The 21,346-nt window shown below is 50.8% G+C and overlaps 1 protein-coding gene across 2 annotated transcripts in view; it reads right to left on the bottom strand.

Moving 5' to 3' along the window:
• The window catches only part of HDLBP (high density lipoprotein binding protein), a 39,467-nt gene that overhangs the window by 6,257 nt on the left and 11,864 nt on the right, over positions 1–21,346 (bottom strand). Inside the window, exons 1-23 of one of the 2 annotated variants that reach the window (XM_027703757.1) lie at positions 19,233–19,340; positions 14,996–15,063; positions 14,351–14,463; positions 13,278–13,432; positions 12,593–12,808; positions 10,781–10,987; positions 10,101–10,316; positions 9,074–9,280; positions 8,761–8,868; positions 8,114–8,218; positions 7,584–7,662; positions 6,783–6,922; positions 6,411–6,515; positions 5,999–6,112; positions 5,585–5,671; positions 5,295–5,426; positions 4,762–4,980; positions 3,724–3,945; positions 3,276–3,494; positions 2,418–2,556; positions 1,864–2,018; positions 1,134–1,238; positions 294–428 (exon numbers count right to left, since the gene is read on the bottom strand). In XM_027703757.1, coding sequence (XP_027559558.1) covers positions 294–428; positions 1,134–1,238; positions 1,864–2,018; positions 2,418–2,556; positions 3,276–3,494; positions 3,724–3,945; positions 4,762–4,980; positions 5,295–5,426; positions 5,585–5,671; positions 5,999–6,112; positions 6,411–6,515; positions 6,783–6,922; positions 7,584–7,662; positions 8,114–8,218; positions 8,761–8,868; positions 9,074–9,280; positions 10,101–10,316; positions 10,781–10,987; positions 12,593–12,808; positions 13,278–13,432; positions 14,351–14,426 — 3,141 coding nt within the window. In that variant the 5' untranslated portion in view covers positions 14,427–14,463; positions 14,996–15,063; positions 19,233–19,340. Of the gene's footprint in view, positions 1–293; positions 429–1,133; positions 1,239–1,863; positions 2,019–2,417; positions 2,557–3,275; positions 3,495–3,723; positions 3,946–4,761; positions 4,981–5,294; positions 5,427–5,584; positions 5,672–5,998; positions 6,113–6,410; positions 6,516–6,782; positions 6,923–7,583; positions 7,663–8,113; positions 8,219–8,760; positions 8,869–9,073; positions 9,281–10,100; positions 10,317–10,780; positions 10,988–12,592; positions 12,809–13,277; positions 13,433–14,350; positions 14,464–14,995; positions 15,064–19,232; positions 19,341–21,346 lie in introns of those variants that run through there. The other variant, XM_027703756.1, reaches the window with a different exon arrangement.

The following is a 21,346-nucleotide window of genomic DNA, read 5'->3' on the forward strand; positions in this document are numbered from 1 at the left end:
TCCCTCACCTATTTATTCAGAGCTGTGATAAGGATTTCGTGAGGACAGGTACAAAGAGACTCCCAGCACAGTGAGATTCCTACCCAGCAGTGTCTTGAAGGTATGTGAAGGTGACAGAGACTCCAACAGTCCAAAGCTACATCCCCAAACTCTCCCATTGGTTAACCTTTGGTTAACTCAACACCCACAGAACATCTAAGGGTGGTCTTAAAAGGTGAGGGGTTCCAGGAGTCTGTGCCCAGAGGCTGAAGCCACGCTTGTCTGGAAGGAAGAAGGACAGGCACAGGCCTTACCCGATCCTCTTGTTCAGCTTGCAGCTCCTTCACTCGTTCCAGCAGCCCGGCCTTGGCACGGTCCAGGTTGGTAGCCAGCCCAGTGATGGTGATGATATCCGACTGCAGCTCAGGAGCAGGCACCTGGATGTTCACCTGAGTAACAAGTAGCGATTATAACTTTGTATCACTGCTTGTTCTGTATCACTTGTGATGCCTCTCCCTGCAGGTTGGCATCTCACTGGTCTCCCCTGCCACCAAGACCAGCTCCCACCCAGGCAGCCTAAAAACCACAGAATGGTTCAGTTTGGAAATGACCTCTGGAGGTCATCAAGCTGGGGCACCCAGAGTCAGTTGCCTGGGACCATTTCTAGATGGTTTTTGAAGAGAACTCTGTTTTTCCAGCCATTATCAGGCTGCTTTGCTGCAGGGCTTAAGTCCCCAGCAGCCCCTGTACCAGCCCAGAGAGGCCAGGAAACAAATACACATTCAATAGCACTGTCTGCAGCCAACATGCACCAGCCCTGGGAGCCCCTGTTGGCTCTGGAGAATTCTCCTAAATGTTTCCCATGGCCCGGGAGGAAAACAATTCTCACACTGGTGAGGAATCCCTGAAGATGCCAAACAAGTCATGCAACACTCACGACACCAACACTGATCATACAGCTTCAGCACGAAACCTGCTGAGCCCTGGAGCCAGGGACCAAATCACACAGGGATCATTTTCCTACTACGGAGCCTGGCTTCCACAGTCAAGCTGGGACAGACCTGAGTATGTTGCAACTGACTGTCACCACCCTAAACACAGTCACTTACAGGTTCTCCAGGATAAAGGAGATGGAAGGAAGGGGAACAACTTACTTCAAACTCATCCATCATTTTGCGGATCCCGCTTCCTTTCTGGCCAATGATGTAACGGTGAAGATCAAAGGGAACTTCCACCTCAATGGTGACAGGAACCAGAGCCTGCAGGGGATGGAGCACAGTTTACCAGTGAAAAGACTTCTCCTGTCTCCCAGCTTGCTGTATACTTGCCCAAAAGAACATGTTGCTGAACTGAGGTACATTCCCTTGCAGTCAGGATACAAACTCTACAGGAAGAGAGAACAGCTGGGAACACCAAGGTGACCTGTTCTGTATTGAAGCATGTTTTCCAAACAAGCAATCTGAAACCCTACCTGGGGGACAGGCTATTTTCATATCCTTGGCATTTTCCAAGTCTAGCAGAGACTTGGAAAACATAACTAAAAGAGCATAGCAAGGTCTGCTAAAGCTGGAATGATTCAGCCTCAGTCAAACTCTTCCTCATTCCAGCTGTGCTCCATAAAACAAGCATGTCATATTTTTATGGCAAATAGCTTGGGGCTGCCTACAAGCTCTAGCAATTGTAAGGTCATGCAAGGTATATTATGACTGAAGTTGCCAGGTTAAGTCACAGAGCAAAGGGGCTTCCCTTGAGTGGTGCAGACCTCCTCTACAGCCACTGACCACCTGCACTGTACCCTGCACGGACCAGCTTTTACTACCACCACAAAGCTCACATCCAGGCATCACTATCTAAACAGGGTAAGGGGCTGAGAAAGCCACACACCTGCAGTGCCTCCTTTGCTGCCTCGCACTTCTCCCTGCGGCCAGAGATGATGATGATATCACACTTCTTCGGAGAGCTGGGATCTGTGTCCTTCCCGTCCTTGCCTTCCCCACTTTCCTCACCATTCTCCTGCACAGCTGGATCTGCAACAGGAGCTGGAAACATGGAAAGTCTTGTGTTCAATGCACAGAATCCCCTCCCTGCTTTTCATCCCCCCACCTTCAGATCCTCAGGCTCAGCCAGCAGTGAGAGCTCAGAGAGGCCTTGGTAAGCTCGTAGAGCCCTTTTTGTTGGGGTAGGTCCTCCTACTCCCTGCACTCTGCAGTGACAACACGTCCACAACACCCAGGTGTGTGGTTTGACCTCCTAAAAGTGTCCCCTCTTCCCAAGAGGGCAAGGTTGATGCTAAGCCCAGATTCAAGGACACTGCAGGAACACCAGGGATCAGGTCTCCATAGATTTTAAATAGAACATGTCAACTGGTGTGGAGTGCTGGCACACTACATTCATTTGATCATCCCAACTACCACATGAACATGCATCCATAGGTATACCTGGGTTCTCCTCCCTGTCAGGGAATTTGATCTGGACACCATAGTCCCGGGTGATCTGCTGGATCCGGGATCCTTTGGGGCCCATAATGGAGCGGTGGAACTTTTGTGGGATGGTGCATTCGATTGTCACTTGAGCTTCCTGCGGGAAAGCAGAGTTGCTCTATTGCAATGTAGCCTCTTTCACACCAGAAAACAAGATGCTTGTGCATGGTGAAATCCAAAATGGACAGAGGGGAGTCAGAAAAGATAACAAAGTCTCCTAGAATCATTCCTCTCTTGGAGAAGTTAGCAGGGGATTCAAAGAAGGCTGTCTCCAACCCAGAATATTAAAGGCTTCCAAGAGTAAAGCTCAAGCTCTTTATTACCTTGAAGAGGAGGAAGCATTAAAAGAAAGGAAAAAAGATAAAGAACAAATAAGGGAGGGAGGGAGGGAGGGAGGAAGAGAGGGAGGAGGGGGAGGAGGGAGGGAAGAGAACAGGTTTGACAGTTGGCTGCTTCCAAAAGTCAATACTAACAGCACAGGAAACCCTAGAAAGCAAGCACTGCCCAAGGCCAGGCATGGAGAGGCACAGGAAGGCTCCAATCTTTTAACATTTAGATGTACACCAAGGAGTGGTCTCCTACTTCCACTCCTAAAGACCGAGAAGATGGTTAGAGGAGGCAATTCCTTCACATAGCATTGCCATTTTGGAGCCAGCTGCCACTGCCCAGGCTGCAGACCATATATGTTGACAGCAAAGGTTCAAATCCCAGAACTATCACAGGACTTGTTCTCATAAAGCTTGGCCACACAGCAGGTTCAAGGAGGGCACTGCTGAAGCAACAAAGTACAGAAGAAACAGTTTTTCTGTGACATACCAGGTCCTCGATGATCTCCTGGATGCGTTTCTTGGCTGCCTCCACACAATCCTTGGCTCCCTTGAGGGTGACTTTATCACTCTGGGTGCCAGAGCGTGGGAAGCTGACCATCACACCACCATATTCATCAGCAATCTCACGCAGAACTTGTCCTCTCCGGATGACAAAGTGGCGGTGGTGCTTGGGGTCAACCACCATGGAGTCCTCAACCACATTATCCTGCCAATAGATGACAGCCAGTCAGCCCTGCCTGCCCTGGTGATAAGCATGAGATGGCTGCACCCAACGGCAATCAGCATACAACCTCACCCCCAAAAGGAACAACAAGAATGATCTTCCTGAGCTCCCCTGAAGGGCAGCAAATGGTTTTAGGCAAGCAGGTCCCCCACACTGACTTGTTACATTTTGCTACAGTGAGAGGAAGGAATGTAGAAAAAGTAGATCATACCAAGTTCTTGATGAGGGCCTCCAACTCCTTCTGTGCCTCTTTGACAGCCTCCTCTGTTCCCATGATAGTGATCAGCTCCTGATCTTTGTCCTCAGAGGTGGGGAAGATGATGCGGGCCCCAGTATTGTCACGCACCTTACGTATGTTGCCACCACCCTTACCAATAAGGAACTTGTGGTACTCTGGCTTTGCACGGAGGTCCACAGTGTAACTCTTTGTTTGCTGAAAGGAGCCAGAGACCAGTGGAGCATGTCAATATACAGAAAATACCCACCAGCATCAACAGTCAGCATGTGGGAATGTTACCCACACCCACATACAGAGTGTTGCAAGAGCAAGGTAGATGCAGAGTGCTGTTGAAGTAAAAAAGGTAAACAATGTCTTAAATTAAAAACGTTACCCTAAAGATGTTCTCAGGGCTGAAAATCTAACTGTACACTTAGCATGACCAGTGAGAATACAAGCAGAGGCTTCCCTAGAAGCCTGGTTTGACCCTCACGCAAGGCAGTACAACTATTTGCTAAGTGACTGCTGCAAACCAGGCCACAGAGGCAACCACCCATGGGGAACATGTTCACATGCTGATCCCCTGGACAGGGGCTTTAGCTATTAAAATGACCAGTCAGTCAGTCAGTCAGCCACAACTCCAAGCAACATCTTGTAATCTGAAGTTCTCAAACCTGTATACATGTAGTGAAATGGAAGAACTGGAGCTGAAATTCAGAGATCAAGAAAAAAGTGAAGGACATCTGCAGAAACTGTTTTGGAGAAATGTGGATACCCAAGTGTATTCAGGTCATAAGAGCAGGGAGCCTTAACTCTTGCAGTGTGTTGCCAGCCTGGGCAGAGAAGCATTACAGCCAGTTCTTCTATCCATGAGGGGAAGACCCTTGTCCAATCTGTACTCAAATCCCTCAAAAGAGGATTTGTCTGTCTGATGCTAGAGGCTTTCCAGCAGGCAGACTGAATCACTTCAACCCCCAAAAAGAAACAGCTGGTCAAACCAACCTGCTCCTTCCCCTATGAGACAAGGCTCACCTTCTCCTCTGCCAGATGCAGCAGCTGTTTCTTGGCTTTCTCCACATCCTGGGCTGGGCCCCTGATGGTCACGGTGTCACTCCCAGAGCCCTCGGTGGGGAAGTGGATGTGGACTCCACCACACTCCTCCATGATGGAGCGGATGAAGCGGCCTTTGGCGCCAATGAGGGAATTGTGCAGTTTGGAAGGAATGGAGACCTCCACTTCTGTGATGTTGGCCTAAGGGAGGACAGCATGGGGTGTTAGTCTAGCTGCAGCGACGTGTTTGCACCCACTCTGCTTTCCCTCTAACTCACACATCGCCAGGAGCTTTGCAGGAGCTGTGTGTAAGAAATGCCTGACCAGAGGGAATTGAGACTGGCCACTCCTAACACATGAGCAGCCACAAACTTCAGTTGAAGTGTCAAGAACACACTGACACCCACATTTGTCTCCTCCCTGCCCACTCCCCCCTACAGGCACTTCTATATTTATATCTCTTATATTTATATTTTCATGTCCCTCATCTGCCACAGGCCAGTTGTTTCACTTACCAGTTCCTTCTGGATAGCCAGAATTCTGTGGCGAGCAGCCTCACAGTTTGCTCTCTTGCCTGTGATAACAATTGTCTCCGAGTTACTGTTCTCTGCTGGGAGATCAATTTTGGTGTTGCTTTCTTCACGGATCTGCCACAAAAAAAAAAACCAAAAAATCATTTGAGAGGTGTCCTGTGTTGGAAAAAAAGGCCTTGGAGGTTTTTTCATTTTACATTACCAATGAGCAGGAGAGACCTCACTGCAGGCAGTGACCACAATAGGCACTAGAGACAAGAAAGATATCTTACCTTCTTGATGTTGGCACCTCCTTTCCCTATGATATTCTTGTGGAATTGTTTGAAGATGGGAACAGAGATAGAAAAGCTGTTTTCAACCTAAGGGAGAAAGGAAGGGAGAATTGAAGATTACACTGTCATGGCAAGTGAGGCGCCATCCCAGGAATTTGATAAACAAGCTTTTGACAACAGGCTTAGACCCAAGGAATTCTCTGTACAAGAGACTTGCATGAATAAGCAAAGGCAGGTACCTTCTCCTATGCTCTTATATAAGAGGTATTACCCACCTGCCCCCATCCAGATAGAACAGTGTCCACAGCTCCCTCATCTTGAAGTGTGTCAGCCCTAGCCAAGCCACTACAATTTGCTCTAACCCAGAGTTATCCAGACATGGGGGAGAGAACAGCAGACTGAAGTTGCCCTCACCAGGTCTGCCACCATCTTTTGCATGTACTTGGTGCACTTCTCCACCTCGTTTTTGGGACCTCTGAGTTGGACGATGTCACTCTTGTGGGCAGGGTCTGGGAAGTTGATGATAACCTGCAGGAGACGGTCATTTAGAGCCAACTCAAGCAAATGCAAGAATTGTGTCAAACATATGCAAAGGTTGGGGAGATCTTGCACATCCCCTCTTCCTTTTGGAAGAGGGTAACCATGTTAGCAGTCTCTGGCCAAAAGAACCATCTTTTCAAACACATTAGATGTAGGAGCAGACACATATTAGCTACACATTTCTCATACTTACAGAGACACTAAATTTATGACTTTAGTGACAATGTGTCTACTACCCAAGCAGAAAACATCTTCTCTGGATTCCTTACCTCCTAGAAAGCCTTACCTCTGGGAATTTCTCCCGGATTTCCCGGATCCGCTCACCCTTCTGCCCAATGATGGTCCGGTGAAATTTCTGCTCAATGATTAGGTCCTTGGTGCGTTCATTTTCCTGAGGAGAAGAGAGTTTACACGGAGTGTTCAGCAGGAGAGCCACATATTTGTAATCACCAGCTTGCTGCCTGACAGTTTGTCCCTCTTTTCTCCTCCAGACATAATTCACTCTAGGTTGACAGAAAAAGGGATCCAAGGGAATAGAGGAACTTGCACTTGTCATGAGATCCAAGTGCTCAGTAGGGGCACACACCTGCACCAGAAGGTTAGTAGGGAACGTAAGAGCCCAAACCCTGTGGCCTCCCAGGCATCACATCCCACTAACCATACGGGAAGCGAGTTCCAGCAGCTCTTTCTTGGCCTGTTGGACCCCCTGTGGGTCTCCTTCAATTCTGATCAGGTTGCTCTTCTCATTGTCCGGGGGAATGCGCACTGACACCTTGTAGAGGTCCTTAATCCTGTTAACTGCAAGGCAAGGGCTGTGGTGACATACTCTGCTAGGCCAAGATTTGGAAGCAAGGCATCTTGACTATCACTGCTTAGAGACTGTTTAAGAAGTAAATCAGCCTCTCAGAAGAAGCAAGAGTGGTGGGGTTGAACCAGGGGAAAGTGCCTGTTCACCCCGGGGTTCAGCGAGAGCAGATCCGTGCCATACAAGAATCTGTACAAGTAAATACTGTAGCATCTAGTTCAGTTGCCAGAGTGAGGCACCTGTTTCTTCCCCAAACAGCATCACATTTAGACCAGAAGATGCTCACGCATTTCCAATCTCAAAGTCTTTTTCGGGGAGAAACTCACCAAGCAGATTTTGATCACCCCCAATTGACTGCTAAAATACAATTCATATAGATGGACTTGAAAAAAAAGAGAAAAGAGAATTCTCCAATCCAACTCCCCCTCAAAAAAATTCCTCAGGACATGGCAAAGTAATCTGTTCAACTTTCTAAGACACTTCACACGTGCCAAGGCCTCACTGCCCATTCATCTCCTTGTCCTAACCTCACTCCAGAAGAGCAGAGGCAATGTGAGGGAGGACAGCGCCCTGGATGAGCTGCAGAGCCACAATATGATCGACTAAACACAGAAAGGTCGAACACAGGAAGGATTAGAAAGGCATCCCACTTACTGTTAGCTCCATTCTTGCCAATGAGGTGTCGGTGAAATTTGTGGTCTACGTTGATTTCTGCATAATCCATCCGGTTGATCTATAAAGAATTAAACAGGGCTAGGCAGGGCAGGCCCCCTCTGCTGCTGTTTGTGCCCGACGTGACTGCCCACTGCCAGTGCTGGCACTGAGTCTCCAGCAGCCAGCTACAAGCATTCCTCCTTGCTGTTGAGCAGAGCAGAACACTCCCCTGGTTTGAGCTGAGAGCATCATGCTTATATAACATTTTAAGGGACTTAAATGCTTCTCCAGCTGTGACCGAAAGAGAATCCTTCCTTCTCCACATCAAAAGACTTAAGATGTACTGCTGATTTTTTAAGAATGCTATGGACAAGCTTCATAACCAAGGGTTTTGCTCATCTGCCACACCACTTGCCTTCTGCAGGGTCTGTTAAGCCTGTCAAGATATCCTGCAGATGGGATCTATACTTCATCTGTGCTCTGTTGCCCCATCTTTCCCCATTTTCTTCTTACTAGTACCACCAACTTACCAGATCCTTGACCATGACTTCAATCTGTTCCTGAGCCACATTCACATCTTCTGTAGGTCCTTCCAAAGTGATTTTGTCTTCTCCTTCAGTGAATTCAATGTGAACCTTGAGACACAAAGCAAGGAAACCCATAAGAATTTTCCAAGACACAAGACAGGCAAATGGAGTCAGTCAGGCCTACACTATCAATCTCTGCCACTAAGGGTACACACATCATTCCCATGATTTCACAAGTAGGGTACTTACAATTCTGGCCATATCACTGTATCTAGACCATAAGGCTTTGGTGCTGTCCTGGAGACTGCAAGGGCTTTGGAGAAGTTCCTCATCTAACCTTTCCCTAGATACCATCTAACTCACCAGGGAGAAGCCTTATTGAAATCAGCATTTGCAGGTATCCTACTACATCAATTCTCCAAATAGTACTACATAAGGCTTCCTCTGAAGGACTCAACCCTTAAGAGTAAAATAGGATGAATAGTGTTCGAGGCAATAGAAGTTCATAGCTCCTCTTAGTACTATAAGATTAGTGTCATTTCCTCCCTGGTTTTATCCACGCTAGAACACATTTCTCTCTCCTACAAGGAGCGATCTGGACTAAACCATATTCTGCTTCAGTGGGTGCTAAGCTAATAGCTCATCCATACCTTTGGCATCTGCTGAGTTATTTTGGCCAGGTTTTGTCCTTTCTTTCCAATGATGAAACGATGAAGCCAAGAGGGGGCTGAGACCGAGGAGACGGTAAAACTGTTGGCCTAAGAGACAGAGAAGCTGTTTGATGGACAGACTGGAAGAGGCTTTCACAAAAATTCCGTTCCAATTCCCATGTTGCACCCTCAGTATTGAGTTCTAAGCTGCACCTCTGACAGCGCGACTGAGACTGACTGAGACCACCCCCCAACACCTGTCAGTGCCCACAAACGTGTCTTCACGGGGTTTTCAAAGGAGGCCCATCAGTACCTTTGCATAGACTTCAGTCAGTGCTTGCCCAAGCTTTTCAGGTTCGCCTCGCAGTATCACCGTCTCTGAGCTGCTGTCAGTGGGTGGGATCTCGACAGAGACTCCAGTTTTCTCCAAGATCTCCTGCAGGGAATTCCCCTTGGGGCCGATGACATACTTGTGCTGGGACTTCTTCACCTCCACTGCAATGGTAGTAGTCTTCTTTTTCTGTAGGAGCAGAGGCACTGGGGCATCAATCACAAGGGAGAAGGGAAGGACAAGAGTGAAAGGGAGAGACACAAGATGCAGTGAACCTCTGCACCCAGGAAAGAGCAAAGCAAAGGTGAACACAGGGATTCTGCAGTACCCTAGCATCTTTGGGACCCTGCCTACAGAAAGCCCTGTTCTCAAAAATTCACAGGTGAAGTACGAAAATTCTGTGTCAGCTCCCAGGGACACTACATGGAAGAGACCACATACACACCACAGCCCTTGCACAATGCCCAGCTGTCCCCGGGCAGTGCGGTAATGCAACACTGTGTAGGCTATTAGGCTGTAAGCTGATTATCTCTATTGAAATCCAGACTGGTATAAATACAGACCTAACCACAAGGGAAAACATATCAACAACCTACAACAAGGGTATTCACAGCGAAGCTAGCTGCGGAAAATAAAATGAAATTCCCTCTTCAGCAACTTTTACTGGTGTAGCAACTTTGATACTGTCAGTTGGCCACACTGTAGCCTTCACACTTCCCTCCTTCCTTTGTAGCACCTGTGTGAACATGCCCAGAGAGCTCTTAGTGGTGTGCTAATTCCCATGACACAGAAAATCAGGAGATCTATCACCTCCCAGGCAGAATCACCCCAAGTCCCACTCTGCTGAGCAAGAAAATGCTAAGACCTGGGTCCACGTACTGCAAGGGCTGCTGAGCAAGAATTGACACAAGGACAATGCAACTGAGGGATCCACAGAAGCAGAACAAGAAGGGAAGAGGGGCTGTGAGGAGGTAGGGGGAAGATGAGAAGCTTTATGAACCATCCATACCTTTTCCTCATAGATCTTCTTAACACGAGCCACAGCCTGAGCTAGCTGTTCCTTTTCTCCTGTGAAGACTATCTCTGTCTTGTTAACACTGGGTGGAGGAATGTTGATGCGCGTCCCCGTGTCCTGCATGAGCTCACTCACCAGCTTGTTGTAAGGGCCAGCAATAAAAGGGTGGTACACTTTCTCCACATCCAGCCTCTCCACGGCACGCTTATCCTGGAAGGGTCCAGAACAGACCTCAGTGGGAACTGATATCAATATTATCATCTCTGCCACACACAGCTAATTCCCAACGCTGTCTTGCTTGACACTCTGGCCCCAAGCACCCTTTTCAGTTTGAAGGCTCCATCCCTTTCCATCTACAAATACTGTTGTTGCCAATTCATGATATTCACCACCATAATCTTCTGCCATATCTCAGCTGACACCTACTGTGGTTCAATTCAAAATATGAAACTGCTTATTTACTTCAGAGATGGACAAAAGGCAGAACCAGAAGGTACAGAACCTGGCAGCAGTGTTCATATGGCCAGTGGCATGGTGTACGTCTCTGTTCAGACTAACAATCTAACAATATTAGCCACTGGCTGTGGCCATGGTGGCCACAAGCATCTAATATACCATGGAGAAGAAAAATGGCCCTTTGGCCAATGACATGAGAGATCACAGGACTGAAGTACCTGCTCAGCAGAGATAAGCAGGATCTCGTGTCGGGCCTTCTCAATCCCTTCTTTAGTGCCGGTGATCTTGATCTGGTTGCTGGGGTCATCTGGGCGGGGGATCTGGATTTTGGTTGCAGTTTTGAGCTCCAGGTCCTGCAGCTTCTCGCCATTCTTTCCAATGACAAAACGGTGGTGCTCCTTGGGGATGGCAACTGTCGCTGAAGCCTGCAACAAAAGAGCCAAACATCTATGAGAGCCCTTGCCTGCACAGGGAAAGCAAGTCATGTGCTGCTTAGTGGTACCACTGAGGAGCAAACACAATGCCTTCCAGCACATCCTGTGCAAGGACTGATACTATGCCAGAACAGTTGATCTACAGTGCCTGTATTCCAGGAGTCTAAACCCCACTATTCCCTCAAAAGCCTTCTGTTTGTACAGGAGCAGTACTCTGAATTAGCAAAGGCCTTAAGGCACAGATGAGGAGGTGCCTATGCTCCAGTGTCTCACAGTCTCTCAGCACCAGAGAGAAACTGGGGTGATGGCTCTGGAGTAGAGTTTATCTGAACTCTGACATCTGCTGCCAAGACTACAGAGAACAAGACACAGTCTGACTCCTAGGAAACTGAAACTCAACACCAAACACCCATTCCAGCAGGCAGACAGCTCAGAGATGCTTACCACTACTGAGTGCTAAGGTGTCTTTGTTACAGCACATGCTGCTCCAGGGACTGCTTCAAGACGGTTCCTCTTGGAAAAGGGGGTCCCCAGAGCTTCTCTCAGTTTACCATTAAAGGGCTGGTTTGTAACAGGGATTCCTGACTTCTTCCCTTTTCACCAAGTTTTTACTGACTTGGTAGCTTAGGATTGCTATCATGCTCTTAGTCCCTGTGAATATGTAACTACTAACTAATTAGACACTTAAAATTCAAGCTACAAAGGAAAATAAACAAATCAAATCGAAAAAAGATCACTTAGTGTGTCTCTTCAACTCTGTGTCCACGTACTGATGCCAGCCAAGCCTAGAAGAAGTTGGAATACATACACACCTTTTAGATCCAGGGCCAGGGCAGCAGGAGGGATATTTGAGGACACTGGGGTAGGGATCTGTGGCAGTACAACCTAAGCTATAATGCAGGGTTTGTCCCTTTCTTTTCCCTCTGGCAGGGTATGACACATGGGCTGAACAGCACTAAGCAGACAGGGTGTTAACTATTGCATTAACTACCTTGGACATTACACTTTAAAACACACCATGACACCTGGCTGTGATATACCCTAACACGACCTACCATCTTGATTATGAACTCAAGAATCTGAAGGTAAGGAATCAAACCCCAGAGAACTGAAAAGAAAAGCAACTGAAACAAGGGGGCTGCAACTGCTTACCGGTGTGGCTCGAGTTACACCACACAGAACCCTGATCGGAAGCTTTCAGCATTTGGCAGAACTCTCTCTTCTCTACTTTTCTTTCTCCCACCCCTCCATGTTCTCCTCTGAAGGACTTCAGAGAAAGCACTGGCCTGTTCTCATACACTGCAAGCTTTGTATGAGGGGCCTGTGCTCCTGCCAGCACCAGCACCTCAGCACAAAGTCAGAGATTGCAGACTCCACCCTTCATGCAACACCATGGCCTGTAATTAGCTTTGAACCCTATTTTAAATCTCATTTCCATTCCAAATTGCCAATTGTGTGCCTTTTTTGTGGCAAAGCTGAATTAGTCATCTAATAATATCTCTTTGGCTTATAAGCACACATGCCCAAGGGTCTCAAAGCATTGTGGAGTCTTGAGGAAGAGCAAGGATGAGGTGAGAAACACTTAGCTGCCCTCACCTGAGTCTGCAGCCGAGCGACAATTTCCTTCCGAGCCTTCATGACTGCTTCCAGCTTGCCAGAGACCATGATAGAAAGGCCCTGGTCCTTTGCGAGAGACAGCTCCAGGTGAGCTCCTGTCTTCTGCATGATGTCAAGGCAGATCTTGGCCTGCTCGCCTTCTCCAAACTGATTCATGTCCTTGTATTTCCTCTCCTCCAGTGGCACATGAAACACCTGCACAGACACAGGACAGATTAAAGGGCACCGCAAGCTGTCAGCGTGCTTTTGCCTGACAGTGCCTCCCTCTCTCGTGGCCATACAGGACTTCAGTGGCATGCTGACCTCCCAGGTTTGTGCAGCCCATCAACCAGCTGCAGGGAAGTGCAGGAGCACTGCAGCAGGCAGCCTGTCCCACACTGGGAGTCTTCAAAAAGGGGGATCAGCAGTCACTATAGGCATTCTGCAAACCTCCCTTCAGGCATTCTTCAGCTATTTGTGAAAGAGGGATGCAGAGCTTTTTTTGGACAGTTTTCCAACACATCCTTCCCCTCCAGAGCAGTCCTAGCTCTCAATTGCAGTACAAGGGTAAAGTACAGCAAACAGGCTGCCATACCAAGGATTTCATACTCCAGGGAATGCTTCACTTCACCTACTTTTGGGAGTGGGGAAAAGAAGGGAGATAAAGACATCCAATCCCACCAACCTGAGTGATGACAGAAGCCTTTATTGGTCGAATTTTGCTCCAGGGACCAGCAGGTTCCTGGGCAGCTTCCAAACATGGTGCTTTCTCAGGGAGCGGAGGGAAGGCTTCCTTGTAGGTTGGAGGATCATTTTCTTCTTCAGAGTTTAAAGCTGTAACTGGGGTAAAGCAGATAGGGTAAATGAGATGCTCTCCCTGCAGAAATGCTCCTGTTCACAGGCAGTGCAATTGTAATTAGGCACCACTAACAAGAGAGAGCAAATGGCTTGTGCACTGCTATTAATCCTATTACATCTATGCCTGTGGAGCTGCCAAGTCTGGAGCACGACTGACCTCAGCATAGCACAGACTGCAGTGGATGCCATGAACAAACAGCCTTGTCTGAGCTGGCACAATGCATGCAGGGAGTGAACGTGCAAGTGAATGGTGGCAGCAAACAGCACCTTATTGCCAACTTTGTCAAGAGGGGCTTAATTAGGAGAGAACAGGCTGAGCAGAAAGTAGTGAAAGGACCAGAGCAAGGGTGGAGGTCAGAAGTGGATAAGACAAACACAAGCTCAGGAGGAAGGCAGAGAGAAGGGCTATAGTTAGGGCAAAGTCCAGGGAAAGCCTGTATGTTATGTTCGATTTAGTTGTGCACTGGGCTGTGCCAAGTGGGCCAGCTCACAGCTGGGGATGGCTGCCAAAATCCATCACTGAGTCAGTTCATACGGTTACAGTGACTTTCCCAGCACCTGGCTGAGCAAAGGAAGGAAATGACAGCCCAGTACACTGATCCCATGAGGCTCTCAGTGTCCCACTCTTGCATGTGCCCCGTTCCCAGGGCTGGCAGCACTGCTAGCCAGAGCTCTCTGAAGTGTCAAGGTTTGTCTCCTCACAGCCTTCCACTGTGCAGCACCACCACTGTGCTGCTGAGGTGAAAAGCCAGAGTCTGGGAAAACACTAATCTAGGAACAGAGAATGCAACGTCTGCATGCTTGTGCTCACACAGAGTGAGCCTGGGTAAGAACATGGAACATTGCCTGTGCCATCTGGACCTAGAGGCACATCACAGGAACTCAGCTGTGTTTGCTTACCTTTCACTTGCTGCTGAGCCAGGCCACTGCGGTGTTCAGCGAAGCTCTCCTGGGTCAAAACTGCCACGGAGCTCATTGTCGACTTCCCACCCACACACAATCCGGGTATGCCACTGGAAGAGACAGAGGAGGCAATAATATCACTACTCAGGATGCACGGTCACTCCAGGAAGACAAAGTATCTGTTACTGAGCACTCTTCCTGTTATCCTCTTGAAAAGCACCCACAGTGCCTGTTGGCTGCCCAGTTCCCTTGTTGAACCAGACAGGAACTCAGGGGGGATATTTCCTCCAAGCACAGTGATCACCAAAACCAGAGCTCTTCATTAAGAAGGCAGAGGACGTGCAACCTAAGAAGGTCACTGGAAAGAGGGACACCAGAAGTTGTTAAAGCATAATCTAATTAATCTATCAATTATTAATGGTGTGCAATTTTTAAATGAGTATGTGACTGTCTGGATAGTCAGTCCGAGATCATTGTATATCCATAGAGAGAAAAGAGAAAGGGCCTAGGAAGCTGCCTCTTCTTGAGAAACTTATTTAGGTGCCTGAACTCCTGCTGACTTAGGGAGACACTCAGAAAGCCACTCTGTCAAGTAAGCCCAGCAACAGCAAGATCTATAGCTCTCCCAAAATATGAACTTACCAGCTAAATGGTCAGTAGCCAGGGAGTCCGTCCTGTAAGCTGCCCGTTTGTCAGCCTGCCAGCTTTTGCTTTATAGAAAAAAAATTAAAATAAATTAGGTGACTGCTCCAATACAACAGAAAACCATGACACCCCTGTTACTGTAATTTTCAAAAGAGCACGGCCCGTATGTTTCAAAGTTGCACCTATCCAAACCATTCTCATACCCAATTGCATCTCACCACACATGACACGTGTCATGTTTTACTAGCACTACAGGTAGTGCCACTATCTACTCAAACCTCACAGCAGGAAGCCTGAAGTAGCTACTCCTTCATCACACTGGCTACAAGAATAGCCACCTAGTATCAGGCAGAAATACAGTCAATTAATAGCAGATGTGCAAGACAGACACGAAATTTAAGGGTTGAAAGCAAGAGCATCAGTATCTAGTCAGAAGAGACTAACAACCTGAAAACCTGCCAACAACGCTGCCATCAGTCACAAGTTAGGAATGTAGTTTAGTGGAGCTTGGGTGAATCAACATAGACGTCCTCACAAACTAAGGCAAACACTCAGGGCTCTCCGCACTCAGCTGCTGGGCAATCCAGCTCTGCAGTTTTTATTGAAATAAGATCATGCACCAGAAACTAAATTCTGTCTCCAGCCCTAAATCTGCAAGTCAGAAAAAGAAAATTCACACTGGTTTACATGAACTATTTTAAACGTGTACACAAGATGGAACCAGGAAAAAAATACACTGTTGGGAGAAGCTTTAAATCTCCTGAACCTGGATCTTCAGATTTACTGAAAAAGTGTTTTAGAATACAAGTAAAAATGTAAAAGCCAGTACAGTACACGCTCTGCCAGATGTACGGCAGCCATCCACACCCGGAGTCCCCTGTAGCCATTACATGTGCTCCTGCAGTGCTTGCACTCTCCTAAAATCCAGCGCCTCTGCTGCTTCTGGGACAAGAGGCTCCTCTCCCACACACACCCTGCAGTGCTCTTCGGACCATATTTTGAACAGCAAACTGAGACACTTTTCAGTAAAGTGACAGTTGCCATGTCCAACCTTTCAGTGTGCCAGAAACGGCTCCCAAACCACTTCTAAAAACCCAGCATTGCTGAAGGGGTGTCTCACATCACACTAAAGCTGTGACGCAGTAAAGGAAGGCAGCAGTACCAGAAGGAAAGGAGGGAAAAACAACAAGAGCAGTGACACAACGGGGCCATACAGGCCTGATCTGCAACTCAGCCAAGGCTGAGGTTTTCCCCTCCTTCAACACACCTCTTACAAGGCAGCATGACCTGTGCTGTCAGAGCAATAGAGCTAATGTTGCAATTCATCCTGTAATGATCTGCTACTCCAACACAAGCAGGTACCGGGCCAGCCAGTCGTGCTGCTGAAGTACAGCTGCTGCAGCACGCAGGCCTCTGCAAGGCATTTGCTGGTGTACAGAAAGGGTGGCTAGTAACTTGATCCTGGAGAAATACCTGAGTTCTCCTCACTATCCAGGGTTATGCCATGGTGTAACACGTGGTTACATGTCCCTGGCACACGCCTGCATGGCTCAAGCTGCCACAGATCCAAGGAAAGCGCATTAGTGGCACGGCACCTGTCCCAGACCATCTCGGCGATGCCTGCAGATCCCATGGCGGCTCCTCCAGCCTGTTGGGTCACTGGTGAGGGTGCCACCACCTCATGGCAAGCTACAAACAGGAATGAAGGCAGGAAGAAGCAGCATCCTAGACATCACAAGCAGCTGCTGAGGTCTGGCTGGAGCCTTGCTAACAGCACAAATATCCTTGTAATTCTCACTTCTCCAGAAAACACCACCTGGCTCATCTTGCATGTGCTCTGCTCCTTAGAGGAGGAGGGTAAGATAAGAAGTTAGTGAACACCCAATATAGCGCCTACCTGAAAGCCACAACCTCAAGGCACAGCTGCTGGTTTCACTGTGTACACACCAGCTGCAGAAATCTTCCTTGTAGCCTCCACCTCAGAGAGTAGCCAGACATTCAAGGAGAAATCGAAGGCCAGGGTTTATCCCTATGAATTTCTGCCTCGTCACCCATATAACAAGCTAAGAACAAATGCTCATCTCCAGCAACCCCAAGCATCTGGTATATTGTAGGTCTCAGGGATTCGTCTCTGGCCAAAATTGAAGGCAACCATTAGAATGGTATTTTAAATGTAACATCAAAACCAGCAGCTCAGGCATTGCATTTGGATCCTACACCTCCTTGGTTTCCCACTTAGGTTTTGAAACTAAGGTTACAGCTACGTCATGCTAGTGTGCGGCTGACTGGGTCAACAGGTTTCAAACTGCCAGGTTGATACACCGCCTGTAGTGCTGTCCTTGTGCGCCAAAAGAAGTTTCAGAAGTCTAGAGCATGCTTAAATAAAGAGAATGAAATAATCCTAAAAATAACCTCCAGCAAGGGCCAGACCTAACCACATGGGAAACATTTGTATGAAGAGAAACAAAAGCAAAGTCATGAGTTAGGCTGCCAATACAATCAGTACTTGTGGACAGAAATGTCAGTTACATGTTATTTAAAAGTATATTTAATAAAAACATTAGCACTTTGTTAATGGAGGTAGCTACAATCCAACGCAGCAAGGACCACACACAGCAGCAGGGCTGGGCTGGTTGTGGTAGCCACTGTCCTCTGTCAGATGTTCATACAGGGCAGGTCGATCTCTTGGTAATGAGTGATCATAGATGAAAATACTTGCTTTCTGAAAACTGACTGGTCTCCCAGAGATTAAAGGCCCAGGCCCCTTGGTTTTGGGGGGATCATGGTGGCAGATAGCCGCTGTGTGGCAGGATGAAGTCGATTCCCGACATAGTACATCAGGGCGTGCAACACGACCGCAGCTCTGGACGCCGCCAGCCCTACACCTGACCCATCCCCCGTGTTTACTCTTCCACTAGCGCCGGCCTCGCCGCCACGTCCTGCCCCGGGCAGGAGGAGCCCTGTGCCGGCCCCGCCACTGAGGACGTGCACCCGGCCGCGTCCTGCTGGCCCAGCGGGGCAGGCCCCGGCGGTGCCTCTCACCAGGGCTGAGGGAGGGCTTCCCCGGCCGCGCTCCGAGAAGGGCATCGGCCCCGGGGAGCCTCCCGCGCGGGGCTGTCTGCGCCCGGAGCCTGCCCGGGCCCGCACCACCACCATGTCCCCAGGGGCAGCGGCACAGCGCTGCCCCTCCGCTCGGCCCCGCGGTGCCCGGCCGAGGGGCGGGGGAGCCGCCAGGCCCTGCAGGCCGGGCCGAGCCGAGCCGGGCCAGGCGGGCGGCGCCGCCGCCAGCGCCACCTCAGCACTGCCGGCACCGGGGCGGGGCGGTGGGGCGGGGCGGCGCCCTTAAAGGGCCCGGCGGGCCCCGCTGTCACCGCGCCCCCGGCGGGGCCGAGCGCGAGGGGGCGGCGGGGGCGCGCCGAGCGCAGTGGAACTGTGCGGGAACGGGGCCGGAGCGCGGCCAGTGCCGTGGGGCAACTGCTGCCCCGACAGCCTCAGCCCAGCGCGGCCCTGCGGGCTGCAGGCCAGGGGCGGCCGCGTCAGGCGAGCGGGGGACAGGCGCTCCCGTGGGACCCGGTGACAGCCCCGAACGCGGCTCCGCGGCCGCCGGAACGCTGCCGGTGGCGGCAGCGCAGCAGGCACGGCCAGCGCCGGACCCGGCGGTGGCACCTCCCGCCGCCAGCGATGGCCAGGGAACAGGGCCAGGGCGCTCGCCTCTCTATAGAACGGCAGGAGGGGAGTGCTCAGCCCCGCGGCCCGGGGCAGGCTGGGCTGCCCGCCGCCGGCGCTCCGCGGTCTGCCCGACGCTGGACGAACGCCCGCCGCTTTGGCTCGCACTGGGATCAAACCCTACGAACGCCTGGGACGGCGTGGAGCCGCCCCGGCTTGGCTGCCCCCTCCCCGCGCACCCGTGGGGTCCGGCGTCCCCACTGGCCCGGACCCGCACGCCGGCGCTACGCGGCAGCTGCTGCCGGCCGGCACGGCCGTGTCAGCGCCGGCCAAGGCCGAGCCGTGGGGCTGCACTCGTCCTCACCTCCTGCCGCCGGCTGCCCCCGCCGGACTTTGCCCGGCCCCGCCGGCGGGAAGTTAGCGCGGAGTTTCCCGGCGGCGCCGACACGTCGGTGCCCTGGGGAGGATGAGAGACCGCTCCGGGCCGGGCCGCCCCCCCGCCCCGCCAGCCTCCACGTCGGCGCCGCGGCCGCGGCGGAGGGGCCGCCCCCCATCCCCCGTGACTCACTCCGGCTGGTGCCCGCTCGCCCGCCCTGCTGGAGAACCGGAGCGCTCCTGGGAGAGCGGCGCGGCGCCCGCCCCGTCGGCTATATAGGCCGGGCCGCTGCCAATCCCCGGCCCGCACGTCAGCGGGACATGCCCCTTCGCGGCGGGGCCGGCCCGCCACGCGTGCCCCGCGCCGCCGGGGACGCCCCGCCACCCGCCCGAGCTGCCCGGGAGCCGGAGGCTCTGCCGGCGGCCCCAACTCCCGCAGCCTGGCCCAGCCCGACCCGCGGGTGGCTGCCGCCCGCTCTGCGCGCCCCGGGTCCGCGCTGCCGCCTGCTCCCCGCTCGGGGCTGACACCCGGGGCACAGGCCCGTTCGCCTTCCCCGAAACCGCGCATTCACCCCCAGAACGCGCTTCCCACTCGCAGCCCGGCAGCAGAGAGACCTGGGGCTGCTGCAGGACCGAACCCCGCGCTGGCCCTTCCCCAGCCCCGCGGCGGCCTCGGGAAGGCAGCTCAGCGCCACAGAGCTCAGGATTACCCACTTTGGCCGAGCCCGTTTCACGCAGGTTTCGCGAGCTGGAGTGGCTCTCGAGGGCTCTGATCAGTCTGAAAACCACAGCTGGCACCGGAGAGAGTGAACACCTGGGGCTCCTGCCCGGTTCCCCGAGTGGGAAGGGACACCGGGGCCCCAGGCGGCCCCTCGATCCTCCTCCTCCTGCGCAGACTGTGTCAGAGCAGCAGCTACATGGTCTGAGGTTGCAGGCAGGACAAGGGGCCAGGTAACAACAGGAGTGAAAAAAGAAAACCATCAACCAAAAAACCGACAAAACCCCCCCCCAAACCACAACACACATCCACAACACACATCCCTCTCCCCCACAGAAATAAATAAATTTTAAAAATCCCTCTCCTTATTCCAATCTTTGATTTGGAAATGGGGAAGAGCAAAGGAGGAGGAAGGCAAGCCAGCAAGCACAATACCCTCCGTTCCTACAGAGAGGGTGTTTATTAGTTTGTGCAATATCAATGCTTTTAATTATTAGTTCTGCACCCTCAAGGAACTGAGGAAAAAACCCCATCAGTGTAAAAAGACACAGAATTTGAACTGACTTTTGCATTAGCTCAGTCTCTGCCCATTTTTCTACACAGCATTAATTTTTCTTATCATTCATACCTTGCACTTAGTGACTGTTTTTCTGATTTCCACCTTGCTCTCTCCCAGACCCTGGCTAATGAAACACAAGAACCTGCTCTCTGGAGCTCTGACCACAGAAATTCAAGGTCTTTGGGACAACTGCTTTTGATTACGTGCAGTAATTTTTAGAGATTTCATGCACTGTATTTATGGAAACATGGATGGTATTTAGCCTTTAGTAAAATTATTATTACTTATTTTTAATGAACAAGAGTAGATTTCTCCATTTTTCCTCTTTTCATCTTCTGGCTGGGAGGACATCATTAAAGCACTTGAACTTTTTGACACAATTCATCGCTATAAATAAAAATGCACTTGTGGGTGAAATCAGGAAGTCTGCTGAACGACGAACAGTCGTCAAGAGTTGTCACCATGCCCAGGCACCTCAGTGATCTATCTCCCCTCACGGCGGCCTCTCCTCAGCAAGCCTGTTGATCTCCCTGCGGATGCAGGGATACTGCTCCAAGCCTGGGGCTGCCGCACAGAAAGGCAGCGACTGCTGCTGCCACGTCATATACGCTCCGGGAGCTGGCTCCGGCTGCTCCTGCACAAACCGCCTGGGCTGTGGATGCCAGCAGCAGCACCCTGTAAGGCAAGCAGGCTCGTGCCTAACGAGACAGAGGTGGCTCATGCAAAAGGAGAGCTCTGGGAACCTGGGCAAACTGAAGCACCTCCAAACTTAGGGCGCTTCTGCTTCCAGGCAGCAGCTGGAGTGTAAGGTGTTGTAATTTGGGACTCAGAGCCTGAGCCTCTGAACCTCGCTTGAGGTGCTTTTCTGGTGCTTTTAGTCCCTTGTGTTTATCTCCCCAGTGCAAAACAGGCAAGCTCCCTGCAATGCTCTAACTTTACCATGTCCAATTAACTCTGACATAAGTCCCACGATCCCCTGTGCTGGGGAACCAGAAGAGCATCACAACTCCCAGCCTAGAGCATCTTAACA

Source organism: Neopelma chrysocephalum, unplaced genomic scaffold (genome assembly GCF_003984885.1).
Source record: "Neopelma chrysocephalum unplaced genomic scaffold, ASM398488v2 Primary Assembly neopelma1_252, whole genome shotgun sequence".
NCBI lineage: Eukaryota > Metazoa > Chordata > Aves > Passeriformes > Pipridae > Neopelma > Neopelma chrysocephalum.